Consider the following 20,839-nt stretch of genomic DNA (forward strand, 5'->3'; position numbering starts at 1 on the left):
TCACCAATTTTGTAAGTACAGATGAGTTCCTACTATGGGGGTTACTTTCAGGAAATGGTTGAATTGAGTGTCAAGGAGTGGTTAATGTCTTAAAATGTACAGTCCTCTGTTCCTCCTGGCTGTCTCTGTCCTGTACACCGCCAGTGACTGCTGCGATCCGCCTCTGTTCTGTGGAACCACCTGCTTCTGCCTGAGCTAGGAACTCGGCTTGTATCTTATGCTCAAGTTGCCAGTGATGAAGTTGGTCCTAATTCGTCCTCTGCCACCAGCACTGGTGTCTCAGCTGTAAGCAATGTGCTGTGAGATGGAGTTCTCGCTACTACTGTGCCCCGTGTTAGCTGGAGGCTGTTCTGCTCCAGGAACTCTCCCCTGCTCCTCTGACTGTGGTGCCAAGCTCAGAGTGAGGTGAGCACTGCCTGCCACCGGGGCTATGATTATTCCATCACTCTTCCCTCCCCACCTCAGCTTTTACAGACAACTCGGCAGCAGCACTGAGACCTAAAGCTTAAGTACTTCTAAACATATTGCCAGAAGGTCAAGGATTTAGTCCTAAATGGACATTTTGCTCTCAGGTCACCTGTATGGCAAAGAAACAATCTCCTTTCCCAAAGGAGCACTTCACAGACACAGACTATATATCCTTCCACAGACTATATATCCTTACTCTTTGTAACACAGGCTTCTGTTTCTGGGTTTGTTTTGCTCTAAGTCCATTAGGAATGAAAGCGAGGGAAGCAAGATCCTGCAGGTGTATAATTTTCAGCCTGCTCACCACAGCTTTGCCAATGTCAGAGCAGCAGAAAACCAAAATAATAGAAGAATGGAGACAGAGGAGGCCAGCTGCCAAGTGTAAAAATGCAGCCTATGGGAGTTTGACATGAAATAGGTATGTTTAAAAAGCAATTTTTATTTAGTCAAGTGTATATAAAGCTTGATAGATTTGTCAAGTTACATGATGACAAAGGCACAACAGATTAAAAAAAAAAAAAGTCAGCTTTTGTTTGCAGTCACACAATATGAAAAATGTTTCTCAGCCTTAGCACAAGCACAGCAGGATTTTGTACACGCTTGTCCTTACTTCTTCTTTCTTGAGTAAGAAGCATCTGCATCCTGGAGCGAGAGTACATTAAATCAGTATTCCCCCCCTTATTTAAAAGCCCTTCACCCACAGTGTTATTTCCCTTGAAGCAGCCCCTGACAGCAGGCAGTTTCAGTGTGCAAGTAGCAAGTTTTAAGCTGCATATGCCACCCTTATTTTTGCATTTCCTGCTTTTGGAGTCTTTGACACAGTGTTTTGTACCAAGTTCAACAAAAACACAGTAAGAATAAATACCACCTACCCCGGGGCAGTGCAAGGACAGAACACTGCATGTCTGCCTTTGGGGATGTAAATGTGAGTGAAGAGCCCTGACACATGGGGGTGCTGCTTATCCTACCCCGCAGAGGGATGCCCGAATAAAAGCAAGACCCAACCAAGGGAGAGATTTTCAACAGTCAATTCCAAATTGCATTAAATAATTTGTACTAGTGACTTCTAGCTCAGCATTAATGGTGAGTTCTGAACTTGGAGCCTATGTGATGAAGATGAGAGCAAGATCTTTGGTGCTACACAAAGTACTGACTGCCCTGCGCTGTAACTGCGCCGCAGTAATTCTAGACGGCTGGGCACACAGCGATGGGAGCCTGGCCGGGCATCGGCTGCTGGGCAAGCGAGCAGGGGGGAAAAAGAAACAGATGCCACATGCAATCTCGACATTCCTGTGGCTAAAGAGTCTGTCAACGGAGTCAAAAATAAACTCACCAGTCCACTCTTAAAGTTCTGTATCCTCCTCCTGCCCATTCTGTTTGTCAGCCACCAAGCCCACGTGGGTGCATATTGCCAGAGGTAGCACACGGCCAGGTAGGGGTTGTCGCTGACCCAGGCCTCCTTCAGGTCGTTGGCCACGCTCACCAGGGTGAGCCGCGCGCAGCGGTCGGTGGGCATCTTGTGGGACTGGTCGCCACTGTTCTCTAAGGACTGGAGGAGAGAGCGAGCGAGGAGGGATTAGAGGGGCTCTGTCTGTGAGCCATGGAGGGAGAGAAAGGGCCAGGCTCTGTGCGACACGCAGACTCCGCCCAGTTTCTCCCCGGTGCACAAGTGGAATAACGCAGCTGGCGCAGCAGGGACCAGGGCTGGAGAACCCCTCCCTCGCTCTCCTCCAGCTTTCAGTGAGGGAACACTCACCACCTCCCTTTGGCACACACGCTTAAATAAAGCACCTTTTTAATTAATGTCCTGGTTGATGAGTCAAAAGTTTAAAAAACAAACAAACAATAAAAAACACCCCCCCAAAGTCTGTCCTGCTTCAGCACAGCCTCCACTTTATCACGACATAGATTCATCAGCAGAGGTTACCCACCCTGCAGCTGAGGGCTCTGAGAAAGGGAACTTTCCTCTTCCCAGCTGCCCCCCTCAGTATATGCTGCAAGTTACTCAGTAACCAAGTCAGTTGATGAGGCCACCTTCCCCATTAACGTAGATTTCTGCCCTGTGGGCAGCCAGCTCCAACAAGAGAAAAGCAAGAGGCCCCTCCGGTGACTGGGGTGTCCATCTTGAAATCACGTCCTCATGTATTGCTCAGTGACCGTAAGCCCCAGCCCTGTGAATTCACACACATTTCACTCCAGCAATAACAGACTGCTCTATCAATCTGTTCTTCTGTTTCCCAGGGTAAAAGCAATTCTGGTCTTCTTCCTGGCTCTTCTGCCATGCTGAAATCTGAGGCATTTGTTTTGCAAGCTTTCCAGATTGCTCAAAACAGTACAGCTTTTCTTTCACGGGCATGCGAACTTATGCAAGCAAAAACTTCTTTCAGGACTCGATTCAACAATGGGAGATTTCCCCATCCCCCTTGCACCCCTCCCAGTGTTGGGCTGGCCTGAGCTTTAAATTGATTGAATTTAGGACGGATTACAGTTTGATGTATCATAGTAGCAATTTTTGCCAGCTCCTTTGTTAGCCAGCCTTTATGAAAAGCCATTGTGCAGTTGGAAGGTTTTGCTTTTTCTCCTTGAACAATCACTAACAGGAAAAGAATGCAGCCTCGCCTCAGCTGACTCTAGTGGCTTTGCCAACAACAGCGTCAACCGAACAGGGGACATCGTGACTACGACAAACAAAGCGCTACCTGTGCAGAAAGGAGAGCGTTCTGCATGCAGAGTTGTGTCCAGAAAATCCTGGCCTTTCCCCCAAAACTGCAGCAGGGTGGCTGTACAGTGAACTTTACTAGGCTCGGGCTTGCATGTGTTGGAAGAGGGAAGGCATAACAGTTCTCCAACTCTGTTTTCATTTCGCATGGGCTTGATACCACAGAGAATTCCAGGACTAGACATAGCTCTGCACCAATCAAGGCATTTCTTGCTAAGAAGATGAGGTCAGTGTTTGCTAGGAGGAGAAAAAGAAAAGCCAGCCACAGAAGGATCCCTGGCCCTGCAGCAGAAGTTGGATTTATCACAACAGAACCGAGTCCTCACCTTTCCAAGATTCTCCGTGAAGACATTTTGTATGATCTTAGACTGTACCGGTCCTGGGCAGATGTTGATAATGCTTATCTCGGGGTAGTCGGTCAGCTCAGGCCGAAGAGAATTAAAAAAACCCTAGAAGAAAAGACTATATTGTAATCTTCATTTGCCAGGTTTCTGCATGTAGCAAGGTTTAACTGGCTATTTTCATGCTAGTTCCATGGTGTAATGGTAATGGTATTCCACTAAAAGCAATTCCTACAACTTTGACTTTTCACATTCAATGGCTAATTAAAACATGTATCTGCAATTATAGACACTGGTATATACATCACTGAGGAATCTAGCCCTGACTTCTTAAACACACAGTAATTTCTCTAAACTACAGCCAGATTCTGCTGTCCCGGGACTGCAGACATAAGAACTGCAATACTCTGAAAATTATCTTTTTGCAGCTGAATTGCTCTTTGTGGTGAGATTCAAGATTTTAAATTGTTTCTATTGAGTAAGTGGCACTGGTTTTATATGTGAGAAGGAGAAAAGCTGTTCAGCGTATTAAGTCAAAAGGGTGCCCCGATATTTTAGGGGATTATTCTGCACTACTGAATTCACTGCAGAGTTTGAAATTTGCATCTACACAAATCAAAACCTTACTTCAGCTCAGGAGTATGCTACCCGTGTACCTAAGTTAAACTACATTAGAAAAGCTGCAAGTGTTTCTCTTCTTTAGGCTAACAGGACGCAAGTTTTCTTAATCTCGGCAGCAATTCACATTTAGACAACTATTATGAGCAACGTAACCAGTTCAGGAAGGTGCTTCCTACCAAAGTTGCTGGTAGAGCTATGACAGCAACCACCACATCGTGTCTTACCTTCGACCTGGTTAATAACAGCTCCCTGTATTTACTCTGACACATAATTTTGTGTCACATCAGAGACAGAGCATGAGCACAGGCTGACAAACTTCTCCCACTGTAGTAAAAATTGATAATTTGCACTCCCGCACAGCTGGGGAAGAGGGCTGGCTGACCCAGAGCTTTTCACTAAATTGCAACGCAGGGCTCACATCAGTCAGACACACTTCTGTGATGACAGAGAAGTCACTCAGCTGGGGCAAACCACGGCAGCTGGCAGCAAGCTGCACTCCTGTGACGGAGAACATGGGCCTTAACTTCCCAAATGCTGGTGACTAATTCCAGTTTATAGATTGCACGCGGGCTTTGCGGTGAGGTTCTGTAAAAGTGCTGACCATGTATTTAAAGTCCCTGTCTCTTGTAGCAGATCTTCACAGCATGTTACTAAAGCCTGGAGATGTGCAGACATTCACGTGCTCAGATGTCTGCTTCTGGGGGCATCAGAAAGTATCTCAGATCTGCCAACCATCCAGTTGTCCTGGATTAAGAACCCGGGCCCTCCCTTAGATTACCTCCTGCCCTGAGAGGAGCCTCCCCCGCCCTTGGTGCACACCTCCAGATGTGACACCAGTACAGCTGTGCTTTGCCCACCTCTCTAGGGTAACACTGCAGCCCTGACCTGCACTTCCCTCCCTTCCCAGAGGGGTCCTGAGCCCGCTTATCTCAGAAAAGCCACTTGACCCCCAAGCTGCCCAGTCCTGTCACAAAAGCTGTGCCACCAGTCCAGCTGAGGAAAAAGGAACAAGTAAAAAGACACCAGGCCCCAAAAGGGAGAGGGAAGCAGTTTGTCACAAACATGGCCACTCGGGTGAGGGGAGACCTTATCAGTGTCTGCACGTATCTAAAGGGTGGGTGCAGGGAGGATGGAGCCGGACTCTTTTCATTCGTGCCCCATGACATGGCAAGAGGCAAAGGCACAGACTAAAGCACAGAAGTTTCATCTAAATACAAGTAGGAACTTCTTTACTGTGAGGGTGACAGAGCCCTGGCACAGGCTGCCCAGGGAGGGGGTGGAGTCTCCTTCTCTGGAGACTTTCAAAGCCCACCTGGACGCGTTCCTGTGTGACGTGCTCTAGGCAATCCTGCTTTAGCAGGGGAGCTGGACTAGATGATCTCTGGAGGTGCCTTCCGTCTCTGAGGATTCTGTGAGGGAAGACGTGGTACTGCTCCACGTATGTGTGAGCATCTTGTATCCTATTCACTGCAGCAATGTCAGGAAGCCCAGGCTCTCCTAGAGACACACGCAGCCATCTGCCCTCTTTTGGGCAACTGCAAGCTCTTCCATCACCACTGAACAGCACGAGGCAGGCTAAGTGAGAGCTATCCCGGCCCACGCTCCCTCACCACTCCCTGTCGATTTGGGCTGGTGAGGAACAGAACTGACTCCCATTTTGCCTGAAGGAGACAAACTCAAGCTGCACTTCCAGGAGTCGAGGAGGTGAAGGGTGTGTGTCTGGAAACGCCGTGATAGAAAGAGAGCCAGAAACTCAGTCTCTTGTAACAAAGCACCTACACCTGCTCAAATCCTGAGACGTTCCTGGGATCCAAGTTCTACCTAAAAACGGGGACCTGCCCACAGTCCTGAGTAGCTACACACAGCAGCAGCCAGCTCTTCAGTGCAACTTCAGTGACCTCCCTGGAGTGGGCACCGGCTCTGGCACGCTCCACTCCAAGGATTACAGAGGGAGCCTCGCCGACCTGAGCAGGTTGCAAGACGTCAAAAGCTGAGTGTTGGTCCAGAGAGCTTACAGGATCTCTGCAGACCCTGTCTGCACAGCAACCGAGTACAGGGCTGCTGAAGGTCTCTCCAGAGCTGTTGGAGCAGCTCTCTCAAAGCTGCTGCGGGCACCGGCTCTGGCACGCTCCACTCCAAGGATTACAGAGGGAGCCTCGCCGACCTGAGCAGGTTGCAAGACGTCAAAAGCTGAGTGTTGGTCCAGAGAGCTTACAGGATCTCTGCAGACCCTGTCTGCACAGCAACCGAGTACAGGGCTGCTGAAGGTCTCTCCAGAGCTGTTGGAGCAGCTCTCTCAAAGCTGCTGCTATTTCATTAACGGGTTGCATGGGCCATAAACGTGAAATGCATGTAGCCAAAGATCACAGCAAGCTCCTGTTTCTGCTCTGTGGCCATTCTGCTGACCCCTTCCACTTCCAGGGGTTTGTGAGTCCCCTCCTTCCCCTGTGCTGCAGCTCCAAGTTTTTATACCACGGAAGAGATCTAATCTTCACTGGGAACAGAGGATGGCCAGGCCAGCTTCTCAACTGAAATCCTGGCTGATACACACTCAACTGAGCCTCCTGAAGACCAGAATCTTACACACTCTCAGTCCCCTCTGGTGGCTCAATCTACACTATGTACAGGTTCTCTAATTACAGCATTTTTCTTAAGATACCCAAAGGTAAATGGTATGAAATTCCTCCACTTCCTCCCAGAAGAGAAGCTTAAAATTCCTAAGAAAAAGAAAGTGTTCTCTTTTCTTTAAATTCACGCCGGGGGCAGACCCAGAGTGAGGAGCAGTAAAGGAACTGCCAGGGGAAGAATCTGAGTGTTTCCACTCAGCCCCGACTGAAGCCAGCTCGAACATACACCCCCAGAACATGTGGAACAGGAACAGCTTTAAGCCGTCTCTGGGCCTTTCCAGCTTAGTGACCAAATCCTAGAAGATGCTGAAGACAACAAGGCTGAACTGACTTCTACTATGGCAGCAACATTCAGAAATCCCCCTAGTGACCAGGGGACTGAACAAAGAGAGTAGCACTTGCTGCTCAGGGTGGTCCATGTGCTTATTAGACAAGTTCCCGATTAAGGAACACTTTGAAGGCTACCGATTACATCAATTACGTCCAGATGAATGCCACATGATCTCCGTAAGCATCATCCCACTAGGAGAGAAACAGCATCAGTCAGATGCAGACTCCCGTGGACCTGACTCATTCTCTTACAGCACTCCCAGAACTGAAATAAAGGGTAATTTCATCAGCAGAACATTGTTATGAAGAATTCCAGTTGGCATGAAGCAAAGTGTGATTGTTCCAAGAACAAATTTTAATCCTTAGCACAATTTCTTCCTTCCTCCTCCAACTGCCACTTAAAAGGAATTTAAAAAAAAATAAAGAAGAAAAAAGACAGGAGGGACTTTTTTTAAATGTATAATTAAGATTGCAGCATTAACTGCATCAGCTGTGGCAGACCCCAAGGCATGAATTTAAAAAACCAAACCCCATAATAGCTGAATTCATGTCAGATAGGCTCACATATTCAGTGACTGGTGGCCAAATTGCAATCCTTTCTAGAAGATCTTAAAGGCTGATATGTGCTGGGGAAACACAGTGGAACAAGTGTCACTTTATACTTCATCTTGCTCTTCCCCAAGCCCCTCTCAAGCCATTTCTCCTTGGTCATGGTCAGAGACGGGCTCCTGGGCTATCTGAAGAGGACTGACATTCCTGCAGACTTCCTTTACCTGACCCATACTAGCAAAGTTTGAAACTTTCAAAAAGCTTTACTATTTTTAGGGGGTTTCATGTCCATATCTAATCATAACTCCAGACTGATACGAGACTCCCAGACAGAGTCTTTTCAAAATCTCTACTGCAAATCACACGGTTTTAACACCTGCAATTAGTATTTGATGAATTACTGTGAAAGAAAGAAGAAAGAAGAAAGGAAGTTTGGAGTCTGGCCTGGTTGTTGAGCACAGCTAGAAGCTAAAAAAGATACAAGTGATCCAATTCATTTAATTAATCCAGAAATTTTAGTACACTACCTCTTTAAAGCATCATCCATGTTCTCAGTGTTAACATGAGATTCTGGTTTGAGAATTTTTAAAGCAACACGTGAATTCCTTGTGCTCTGCAACTAATTAGCCATGCTGAGACCAACTATGCCGCACCCAAAAAGATAATTCAACCGAAAGAACACTTCATAAAGGAGCATCAAGGGAATTCATGCTTCTGCTCATTGCACTCTTCTCCTTTAAATCTGCTAGGCTTAAATCAAAATCTGACCTCTCATGGGCAATTTCATTGCTGCCACTTGTAAAGGGCAGCAGATCCCTGCCTGTCACTAACTGAAAAATGTTCATTAGCAGAGGCCTGACACTGTCTCCTGCATCTTCATTCTTTCAAGTGTCTTGTGGCCTTGCAGCATCAACCACTTGTTACAGTTTTGTTAGTCAAATTGTCAAAAATATATCGATCCCATGGCTTAAGCAAAGTTACATACTGTCTTTATGTGCTTAAATCCAGCAGGGAGTAAGGAGGTGCCAGGTTTCTGACATCATCACTGAGCACAGCTGAAGTTTATTTTACCGAGATCAAAACGTTCGCTAGCAGGGAGTCAAACAGTGGTGAAAGACAAATATGTCTAAATAAATTTACTAATTAAACAAATGATTCCTCAATGATACCAGCTTTCCTTTTGCCTCAGATACCTTCCCAAGCTTTTGTTTTGTGTTTTTCCACACAAGTGAGACTACTTTCAAACACTCTTTCCAAGCAATACTAAAAAATTCAGTGTTACACAAAGATAACCTCCTAAGACACAACGAGTGGCCAGTTCTTCACACCATAGCAAGCTTCAGAAGATTCGTTCAGATGTTCTCAGCCAGATGAGGAACTCTCATTCTCTGAGCAGTCTGCTTGACCGCTCACTGCTCTCCCTTGACTGTCCTGAAGATTTCCTGCAGTCTTAAAACTCTCTCACCAGTGACTTTCCTCCTTCACCGAATTCAGATGAGAACAATAGGGCTCTATATGCAGTAGAATAATCCTCTTGGTTTTCCTTCATCTGAAGGCCAGAGTCCAAAACCTTGGATTTCAGACTGTAATTTTACTATGTAGGGGTTAGGACCAACTAAAATGGCATTTGAATTTTAGCTGGGAAAATAAATCTACACTGGGAGCTGAAATATTTCACGTTTCAGAGCAAATTAATTTTAAAGGACTTTCAAAACACGAGAAAGCCACCTAGGCTGTGTGCAATTTCAGGTGAGATTTGTGTTTTGTGCACAGAATAAAGTCTTCTGCTACGGTACTAACTGATGCTGGTCTGTTACACGACAAGAGTCAGTTAATCTCAGAAATCAAACTCACCTGCAGAGCGTGCTTGCTGGCACAGTAGCCGGTGGCAAGAGGAGCTCCCATGATACCCATCACGCTGCTCACAGTGACAATCTTCCCTCTTCTCCTTTGGATCATGTGATTCAGGACGTACTTTGTTAAAGAGATGGTACCGAGGTAGTTGAGCTCCATTATGGCACTGTAGACATCCAGGTTTGTATCCACGAAGAGAGAGCGTTGGGAACGTCCACCATTGTTGATCAAAACATCAATCTCAGCAAAGACACAACGATATATTCATATAACACACACATTGGTGCTTCCTCAGGCAACAGTTAAGTGACTGTTCCAGAAATTCAGTGACATCAGTCAACTGAACTTTTACTTCTTGGTAATGACCAGCAGTGAAATACCAATGTAAATGCAGGCACAGGAGACAGACAAAACAAGTTTAACACCAGGAGCACACCTTACCTTGCCAAAATGCTTAAGAACACTGTTGGTTGCAGCTTCATGAGAGCTTCTATCAGTCAAGTCCAGACGCAGAACAAGGATATCTTTTTCACCCAAGTTGCTAATCTCTAAAAACAACCATAAAGTGAATGGGAACCAGTGGGATTGCTGACAACGATCATAGGAAATGTAACCTCTTTTAAACACCACGTGTTCACTAAAAAGACACCAAGAAACCGTTAACATGAGGTTGGAAATAAAACGCTTCTTTTGCTTTCATTCTGATTTCCACACAGAATCCCTTTTTGGCCTGTGCAGACCAAGTCATCCTTTTCTCATCATCATGCTTTCACTTCAAAAGCTTGACTCGGAGGTTTGTGTAGCACAATATGAACAACTCAATTCCTGAAATTAATTGCAGTAGTTGCAAGTTAACAGGCACCAGGTTTATTTGATGCTGTAATTTTTCACTGAGCCAGTCAGAAGCACAGCACGCTGGCAGCCTTCACACTACACTTGCATGTTACCTGGTCAGGCATCTTTATTCCTGAAAACAGGACTAGTACAATTTAGACCCAAAACACAATATACATGCACGAGTAGCTACAAAGCAAAGTCTAGAGAAGCTAGATTACTGGAGGATTACTGGGGAAGGTTTTTGTTTAACTGACAGCTTTTAATACATCCATCTCCTGAAATACAAGTCAGTTGTCATCAAGTTCAAGCCTTCACGCTGAGTGTTCCTACCACTGTCTCTTCACAGTAACAGACCTTTTCCACAGAAAAGTATTTCTTGATCAGTGCAAATCGCTACCCTGAGATTTCAGGGAAGATGACTCACAAAAATAAAATCCTTAATGCTAATCTTTTCAGTTTGGGGTTTTTTTAACTACATATAACAACTGGGTTTTTAAAATGTATTTATGTTAGTTTGATAGTGCTACTTTTGTTTCTAAATTGATTCCTAGTCACAACTAAGCGTGCCCACTCCCCTTTAACCAGCTGCCCTCTTTAGGGGGAGCAAAGGCTCTGATTTTTTAATTACCGCTTCTTGCATATACCGCTAAGGTTGAACTTTGTCTTTGCAGTGCCGTACAAATAAGGAGGTTACTCAAGTTCCTAAATTGTCTTTGTTCAAAAGTCACAGTACTGTTCAGACTACTGGTTAAAATAAATCCGTTTGTCTGGTTTAAAGCTACCAGTATTTCCATTTATTGCTCCCCCTAACTCCTCCATTTCTTCCATAAAGACAGCAGTAAAATCTATGTAGTTTAAACCGCCCTCTCGGAAACACGCTCTACCTCATGCTCCCTCTGGCAGATTTGCACAGTTGAAGCTTACTGAGACGTGGAGTGGTTCTGCCATGGATCAACAAGACCACATGGTCAACCCAGCCAAGAAAGCTACAGGGAAGGAAAGAAAAAAAGCAGCAGAAGAGACACAAACTGCTGATAAGGAGAGAAGCGGTTATTTATATGACGTAACAAACTTTTGCCTCCAGGAAGTACCAAACCAGAGGTCTAGTTCTTGTTTTGGAGACCTGTCTGAATTCCACTCTCCAAAGCACTAAGACCATACACTCTTCCCAGCCTCCTTATTTATTTTCTAGGGTGAGAAATTCTTGCCTAGAGACTCCTCAGACAGCCTTTTTACAAAGTTTCAAACACTCTTGTCACCCTTTTCTATCCTCCTACTGTCCACCCATCCCCTTATTTTTCCAATAGAGGACCAGAACTGTGCACAGCGTTGAAGACATGTACACATCCCAATTTACACATTGTCAGAATGATGCTCTCCTTTTCTTTTATTAACAACCCCTAATATTCCACTTCTTTTTTTTTTGCCTGCCACCAAACTGATGTCTTTTAAGGGAACAATTACGACAACCTAGAAGAACACAAGCTCCCAAGTGGGAGACCTTTTACACAACAGCTAATACGCATTAGTTCACATCCTTTAGCAAAGTGTCTCCAAAGTGAATCGCACATGGCCACCAGCATTGAGATGCAACATTTTTGTTCTATTCAAACTGTTCTATCTAATTCTATGATTCTATATCTGAAACCAAGCGCTCAAAGCTCAGCCTACCCAGAGCAAAGGCTGCTTTCACAGAGATGTCTGTGTTTTCCAGAGGTCCTTTAAAGTGTCCTTATATGCAGCGTCTCGCTACATGGCTTCTGGTTGGGATCAAACTGCCCAACCACCAAGCAGCAGGTCTTCTGACTGAAATTCTCCTATGAAGCAATCGTGTGCTGCCTCTTCCTTGTTGATGGTCATTAAGTTCTAGTTACCTTTTAACTAAAACGTGATTACAATCACACAAGGCCAACTTGGTTTTTGCAAGACAGCTGCACAGGTAATGGGGATTTAAAATAATGTTTTATTACAACATCAAGTGTACACCTGTTCACCAAGAGTCCCCCGGGGCATTTCAGAACAACGACTCCTTTCAGTACAGTTTAATCCAAAACAGTAGTTTCTCCAAACACAATAAATGCTGTCACTCAGCACAGACCCTCTACTTCCCAGCTCTCTGGCACTTCCTCTTCTATGTTCTACTTCTATCATATATAAAGCCCTTTAACAGAACAGGTGCTTTCAGCAGAGGCTGAACAACGTGACCTCCAGAGGTCCATTCCAACCTCAATTACAGTACAATTCCATAATTTATAGATTGTCATTCATTTGGCCTACCTAAATTTAAGCCATATTTGAGCACTGTCAAACCAAGAAGCACAGCCCCCATCCACTGTTTTTCTTCTTTGGGCTTGTGAGAGAAAACAGCCTCCAACATTACTGGTGAAGTCCAACTTGTGTTGGAGAGAGTAGCTGGGGGAAATACAGAAGCCACTTGCAGGAACCATATAAGTTATACAAGTTGTTTTCCCTCCCTCCCGCTGAGGGAGCTGGCACATGCATGACTCAACAGGTATTACCGTAGCTTTTATGCTACTTTCCTTCTCTCTGTCTCTCTCCTTCAGCTTCTAAGCTGCACAGAATGCATGAACATGTACACAGGGTGGTGTCTCTGAATTCTGAACATGATAAATGTGTTTGCTTCTGACATTAATACGAAAATTATCTAGTTAAGTTGCTGCTGTGTATAGCATCAGCAGCTGGCACGTTAAAGCTTATTAGCTCCAATTACACCACATAATTCGCCAAATTCAAGCTGATATTGCATGTCACAGCTTAATGCTAACCCATCCCATGCTACTCAAACCTTACAGAACACTCTCGAACTCAACTGCGAGAAGAAAACATGCAGGTGGCAGCAGGCAGAAGCCGCCCGGGAAGCACGTGCACCCCCTGCCCAAGCATGCAGGGATGGGATCAGGAAGATGAATGTTCAGACAGAGCTGGAACTGGTGAGGAACGTGAAAGGCAACAAGGGCTTCACAGGCAGAGCACCAACAATAGGAAAAGCAAAGACAGGGTGAGCTCACTGCTGAACAGGGATGGCAATGAAGTGACGAAGGGCACAGAAAAACGTGAGGTACCATTGCCTTCTTTGCCTTAGTCTTCACTGGCTAGATCTCCTCTCAGGTGTCCCACACTCCTGAGGCTAGACTCTGGGGGAAAGAAATACTACTGATGTCAGAGGAAGATCAAGTTAGGGATAAGCTGCAGATACAAGCAGGGCAATATAGACATCCAAGATTTACAAGAGCTGATTGATGCCCCTCATCTTCAGAAGGTACTTGGTTAAGTGGAGTAGCTCCTCTGCGAATGGAGAAAACCAAACGTCACACAACCCAACCTCAGTCTGGGGGAAGATCATGTGGTGGCTCCTCCTGAGAGCAATTTCCAAGCACATGAAGGTGACTTCAAAAAGCCAGCGTATTTTAGTGTGGACTGCCTGACCAGTTTAATTGCTTTTTGTGACGAGATCACTGGCTTTGTGGACCAGGGGAGAGCAGCGACATCGTTTACCTTGACTCTATAGCTTTCTATGTTATCTACCACAGCATCCTTGAAGCTATAAAAGGGAAATATGAGGTGTCTAGATGAACAGGTTGCAATGCAAGTGAAAAACAGAATGGATCACTGGGCCCAAAGAACGGCAACCAACTATTCAGAGTTTAACTGGTGTAAGTGGTATCCCTCCATGACCAGTATGTTTTAATATCTTCATTAGTGACTCGAATGATGGGACAAAACACAGGTTTTCAGCAAACTTTCAGTTATCATCAAGCTCAAAGGAACAGCTGCTATGCTGGAGGGGAGGATTGACATTGGCATCTTAACGAGCTGCGAGAACGATCTGATAAACTTCATGAAGCTCAAAGTCAAATGTAAAATTTCACATCTGGGACAGAGTTAAGACCATGCAGTAACTGCCAGCCAACATCCACATGGCTACGTACCAGCTCTCCAAACAAGGCCTGAGGTCCTGCTGGAAGGACAAAAGCAAGTGGAATGTTAAGTCACCGGCAATTAGGAATGTTGGTGGGCTGCGCTTGCAAGAGCTGACTGAGTGAAGTAAGTGAAGCACATCGCACTTCTGTACAAGTGCTGCCAGAAAACAGTTATACAAGACTGCAGCTCCTACCAGCCTAGCTGGCTTTATCAGTTTTGCAATGATCACCAATGGCCACAGACACAAATGCAGTTGCATACTTTTACTGACCACTAAACATTGCGCCATATAGCATTGGAATTTTGCCATGATTACCACTTAGCCAGGCTGTCACGTTATAGCCCTTGCTTCCTTTGAAGATACCTATTGGAGCAACTGCTTTTTTAAAGCATCAGATAATAAGTTGTCCATTTTTGAGGCTCCTTGGCAGATTTTCATAGTAGCCCACTGCAACTTTTAGATTTCTAGCAACATTTAGAGGCTCATCCAAGACAAACATTTCATTATTCACCAGCGTTCATTCCAAGTAAACTGTGGACATTCTGTCAATATTTACTAGGAATGAACTGTCAGTGTCATAATACACTCAGTATAAAGTATTGCATGCTCAGCTACAGAATATACATAGTCTGGAAAAGACACAGTTTTAATCACGGTCAAGTCTTCTGTTTATCAACATGAATTAACTGTGTATCCCACTCTGTGTGAAGACAGAAAACAGGAAAGAAAAAGGAAAACAGGAGGAATGAGGCCAGACTACTGACTCAGCAGGCATATGAAAGGTAAATGGAATAAACACTCCCCTTCGCATTTATTCCTCTCGATCTAGAGGAGATCCTCACTCTTGCATTTGCTCAGGACAACTCTTTCTGAACGTTTCTATTCCTTTCCCAAAAGAGAAAAGTCAGTTGTCAGTCTGCCTGTAACATGCACAAACCTGAAGGAAGACTTCTTAACAGCATGTGTCTACATGGTTTGCTTCCTAACAGGATGATACCTTTCAGTCTGTTTGCTCCACTCCCCACGGTATTAATTCCTTTTCTTCATCTAGCACCTTACAAAACCGCTTGCAACTGACAATGATTTTTAGGTAACACTGGCTTATGAAGAAACTCGCAATGTGAATCTATACAAATGCATCTCAAAAAAAAAAAAGACAATGCCAGCTTCAAACGTACAGTGAGGCTATGCATAAAGTTTACTTTCATGATAAAATTTATTCCTGAGATGTGTGGGTTAGTGGAACTGCTCACATGAAGTAGTAAGTTGTACTTACGAAGGCATTTCTTTTTCACTCTTTCATCTTCTTGCCGAGATGGCAAGCAGGGCTCCTATCTTTGAGAGCTGGTAAGTCAATTCTTCTCCAATTCCACTTGAGGCTCCTGTCACCCAGACAACCTTGCCACGCAGTTCATTTTCTACAAAAAGAATCAAGACAGTAGTTCACATATTGCTGATGCTAGGATGACCATTTAAGTTGCTACCTGGGTATAGCCTGATACTGAAATGTGCTCACATTTTTTGGCTATTACAAAATCCTGACTTCTTCATTTTTTTGGTCACATGCAGTTGTGAAATCGTTCATAGCTGTTCTGTTGCCATTTGAACTTTGTTCCAAGGCTAATTTGAGTAAACATTGATTATCTACCTGATGGAAGAAATCTGATTGCGTTTCTGCCAGCTGTCCACACATAGTGTTTCCACTAACCTCATCAAAAAGAGCTTCTGAGGAAAAAGGAGAAGCAAATTCCTGGAAATTACAGGAAACAGTTACTATATTACAGATCAAAATGCAAGCCTAAGCAAACTCTTACAAATAATGTCCTACCTCAAAACTGTTACTAACCAATCGTTTGAGCCAGCAGCGTGCCCAGGTGGCCAAGAAGGCCAATGGCATCCTGGCCTGGATCAGGAATTGTGTCATCAGCAGGAGCAGGGAGGAGATCACACCCCTGTAATGCCGCTCCTCGAGTTCTGCGTCCAGTTTTGGGCCCCTCACTACAGGAGGGACCCTGAGGCGCTGGGGAGGGTACAGAGGCGGCTGCCAAGCTGGGAAAGGATTTGGAGCATGTGTCGTATGAGGAACGGCTGAGGGATCTGGGGATGTTCAGCCTGGAGAAGAGGAGACTGAGGGGAGACCTTATCGCTCTCTACAACTACTTGAAAGGTGGTTGTAGCAAGGCAGGGGTTGGTCTGTTCGCCCTAGTGGTGAATGATAGGACAAGGGGAAATAGCCTTAAGTTGTGCCAGAGGAGGTTCAGGTTGGATATCAGGAAGAATTTCTTTACTGAGAGGGTTGTCAGGCCTTGGAACAGACTGCCCAGGGAGGTGGCTGAGTCGCCGTCCCTGGAGGTGTTTAAGAGAGGGGTAGATGTTGTGCTGAGGGACATGGTTTAGTGGTGTTGGTAGGGCTAGGAAAAGGTTGGACCCGATGATCTTGAAGGTCTCCTCTCAGCAAAACTGTTTTGTGATTCTATGACAGATGAAAATTCTCTAAACAGAGACAACTAATAACACACCAAACGGTGTTTGTCCAATCTGATTCGTATCTGATGCAGGTTAATTCCTGCACTGGCCAGACTACAGCACACAGAGTTCCCAAGGTGTCAGCTCACGTGTGAATTTCCTGTGTACTCACAGCTCCCGCCCAGGCACACCTTTATAACCTGCTGGAAAAACAACCGCATCTTACTCCTTTTCCTCCTCTGCTTATATGCCTGTTTCCCCTTTGCTCGCAAACCCTCCCTTTGCTCCTGGGTACTGCAAAAAGGCTCACCTTCCCAAACCCATATAATACATATCCAAAATCATCAAATACAACAGATGGATGAAAATGGCCCATTTCATTCTAGAATGTGATTTAGGGATGAGGGATCATTAACATCAGAGCAATTTCCAGAATGTGTCATTGCCTGACACTTGCACCTGTTCTTCAAGAGTGAGCATTAGTCTTGATGAAAGTCTGATTCAATACGCGAGAGCGCTGCCGACAGGAGTCCTTCCTTCTGCTTCTCGAGTTTGTACAGAAGAGTGTTCCAACAATATGTAGCCACCAAGAGAGATTTCACAGTATAATTTAGCAGAACCAAATAGCAGAACCAAATGCAGTTCCTGAGACTTAAGGCCAGTTCTAGTCCAAAAAAAAGGCCAGAACAGCATTTTTCATCTCAATGAAAATTACCTGCTCATTTAATTTAGTGAAAGTACTTCACTTTCACTATAGCCAGGAGCTGGGACTGCTTTTACTTCCTGCTTACTTCATTAATCAGTTCCTGGTTCTCTCTATACCACACTGCATTTCAAATTTCTGCTTTCAGAGTCTTCAAAGATATAAATCCTGTGAGGAGATCAACCCCAAAACCTTCTACCCTTCTGACAAGAGCAGGGAGCGCTCAAGACTGACTGTCAGAGCTCGGCTTGAGTTTGTGTGACTGGCAGTGAATATTATTACTCTTTTTCTGAGCTGACTTTATTTTAGCCAAAAATTCCCTTCTAAGACCAGTGTCTGGTGGCTTTAGGTTGTTTGGGTTTTTTTGTTTGGTTTTAAAAAAACACTATCGATAGCAACAACGCTCACTTTCCAAACCAGAGAGGTATTCTAAAGGAATGAACTTAGGAGGTGGAAAGTTGTAGGAATAACCACTATATTAATAATTATACTAAATATTAGCTGTCTGTAAAGCTTATTCACACTCTTTGCCTACAGTTTTATTCCAATGTTACCATTTCATTGAATTAACCACAAGACACATGGGGTTCATCTCTCCCATTGCTTTTTATTTTTTCTGGCAGAAAACCCGTGTAGACAAACACTACATGAACGAAACAACACATGGACATACTTTCAACCCTGCTTACCACACTCATCTCCTCTTGCTACTGAAAACAAATCCGCTTCCTCCTACCACCCAGTTTGCCTGTTCCCAACCCGTCTTGTGCCACTTCACTGCAGTTATTCAGGATCTTGTTCTGTGGACAGAATAATTAACTGAGATAAGGAAATTTTTGCAACAATTCCCCAGTGCTGACAGTTACGAAGCACTGAGCTACTGGGAGTTAACATAATGGAAAATCTAGCTCAAATTGTAGAATATGTGTGAAACTACCAGCTTGCTCTAGAGTAAACGTCCTGTTACTGGAAATAAATTTAAAAATTAAGCATGAGAAATTAAAAAAATAAAAGTAGATTGTGCTATGACAAATGGTTAACTACTGTGTTACAAGGCATAACAAAAGAGATGCTGAACAGAGTAGTATTGCAAATATTCCAAGAAGAGCTTTTGTAGCTCTGTTTAGGTTTTTTCCCTAACGTTCTGTAGCTCCTAGGTGCGGTGTCATTTCATTAATAAAAAAAAAATTGGAGTGGGGAGGTTTAAAACAGAACATCCTCCCCATAGGCCTAAAGAATCATAGCATTATGGCCAGCTTTAAGAGCGGACTCTCAGATACGTAGGGTTTTCTATGTAAAGGGATCCTCTTCAGCTTGATAATATCACACCGCCCGGGAAAAGCACCCCGTTTACAGTGACTGCTGCTCAGCTCATGAAACACAACACATAAGGAAAGTCACCCAGCATCCAGTAACCTTTGTCTCCAGACCACACAAATAGTTAGAAGATGGGAAGCGATCCAGCACCTGTCAGTCACAAAACCCAGAAGTGAATTCTCCCTGCAGAACTGAAACATTGAAATGGAACCAATCCTACCTATATTAAGGCCCTTCTTCATAATTACAGCTTACAGCATAAGAGGAAGAAAGTTATGAGACCAGTCTGCTTTCTCGTATTTCTATCTCCAAAAACTTGAACATCCATAATAATGTTGCAGAAGTGATAACACAATATAATAACCGCCAGAGTGACAGCTCTAATAGCAGCTTTAAATAAAAACTGAGGAGTTTTCCACGAGATGCACACGTTACTTATGTGCATGTAACATCATGTGCACAATACAGGGAAGAGGAAAAGCGAGAACGTATTTGAAGAAACATCTTTTCTAGTGTTTGTCCCTGCTGTTTTCCCACCTGAACAGCCAGGATCAGCACTGTGGCAGCACCATCCCACACATACGGGGCTGAACTATCAGCAAAATGCCACTTACACGCCATTGTTTCACCTACATATTTTAGTTAATTACAAGCACTGGCGCTGAGAGATAAAGGGGGAGTAAAACACAGCTCATTTCTTTGCAGAGCAAAGGAGTTTAAGTTGATAAAATCCTGCCTAGTTCTTCCTACATTACATATTGAAACGACTACGTCTGAAAATGACTGAAAATTCCTCTTTTTATGGGAACTCTTAGAGACTAGTTAAAAGGTTCCCAGGCTTCCAATAAGTCTGAAGGCTACATCCAAATTACACTATGTCTACCCAAGAGCTCCTACACCTTGATGTGTATTGCACAAATGTTCCTCAGGACTTCAGTTCTGTTTGTACTAGTCAAGATTCTCCTTGTCTCTGTCCAGAGTCTTTGCGTCAACTTTGCAAAGTCCACACACAAAGCTTTTTTGTAATTTTCTTGTAGTAAGAGAACTACCTGGTGGAGTTTCTGTAAAACTTTGGGCTGCGTATCCAAAGAGTCACAGAAGATTGCTCACACGTATTCGAATTCAGTATTTCTAAGATTTTTATTACTTGTGTGTGCTTTTCCATCCTCTTCTCCATTAGATGGACTAGCGCTTCTGCAGTAAGCTTTAATGCAAGCAGAAGACACAGATGTCTCAACAAGGTTTGTCCTACTCCTCTCTCAAGCCCTTGCTAAGGTCAACCTTCACCCGCGCCACTATCCCCTACCAAATCACGGTCTCAAGCCCCTACACCACCGTTCCCCAGAGTCACACATTCCCGATCCACCTTCATTCGACACAGCCCTATCTCCCCACCTCAGTCCATTTTCATTTCCCACATGGAATAGGTTTATGGTGTCCTTTGTCTCACCTTCATTGAGATCAACTTCCTTCCCGAACTTCCTTTCACCTCAACCACCCAGCACAGCTCACAGCAGCCCCAAGTCCCCCCAAATCGCCACTGCTGGCTAAGCCAAGGGGGTGGAATATTCAGAAATTTGTGGATTTTCTGGTCAAAAGTCTCTATTAAGCCAACAAAACCCATGATTTTTAAAGATCTTTGTCCTGAAGTAGGCAGAATTACAGTCAGATTAGAATGATAAACATCTGTAAGAACTGAAAAATCCTGCCTGATGGTATTTTACTGAACTTATGTAGCCACAGGTGCCAAAAGCAGCACCTTACAGTGCAGCTCCTTTATGCCTGTCCGGGTACAAGTCTTGGAAGAGGAAACCTGTTTGACCCGAACAGTAACACTTGAGTTCACTTCATCCTAAACTCTTGCAGCGCTCCTGCGGAAACAGGACCCGCTGGAAGATGCCACAAGGAACTCAAACAGAAGCTGAACGGGCTACGGGGCAGCTCAGCCGGACCGCAAGCCTCAGCCTCACCCTCTTCTCCCCCACCTTTCCATCGACACCTGCCCGAGCCCCCGGGCTCCCCAGGCAGCCTCCGCTACACCACAATCGATGCCTGAACCGGGCG

The 20,839-nt window shown here is 44.7% G+C and overlaps 1 protein-coding gene across 1 annotated transcript; it reads right to left on the reverse strand.

The window, feature by feature from the left end:
- Window positions 1-1,038: 1,038 nt before the first annotated feature.
- Window positions 1,039-15,707, reverse strand: DHRS7 (dehydrogenase/reductase (SDR family) member 7; the record flags this gene model as incomplete). Its single annotated transcript, XM_009878107.1, is given in 7 exon segments — window positions 1,039-1,110; window positions 1,802-2,017; window positions 3,514-3,636; window positions 9,510-9,749; window positions 9,951-10,057; window positions 15,566-15,591; window positions 15,593-15,707. Coding segments are annotated over 7 exon segments (863 nt in total), but the record flags the coding sequence as incomplete, so codon positions are not given.
- Window positions 15,708-20,839: the final 5,132 nt, after the last annotated feature.

Source organism: Apaloderma vittatum, unplaced genomic scaffold, assembly GCF_000703405.1.
Source record: "Apaloderma vittatum isolate BGI_N311 unplaced genomic scaffold, ASM70340v1 scaffold15711, whole genome shotgun sequence".
NCBI classification, from domain to species: Eukaryota; Metazoa; Chordata; class Aves; order Trogoniformes; family Trogonidae; genus Apaloderma; species Apaloderma vittatum.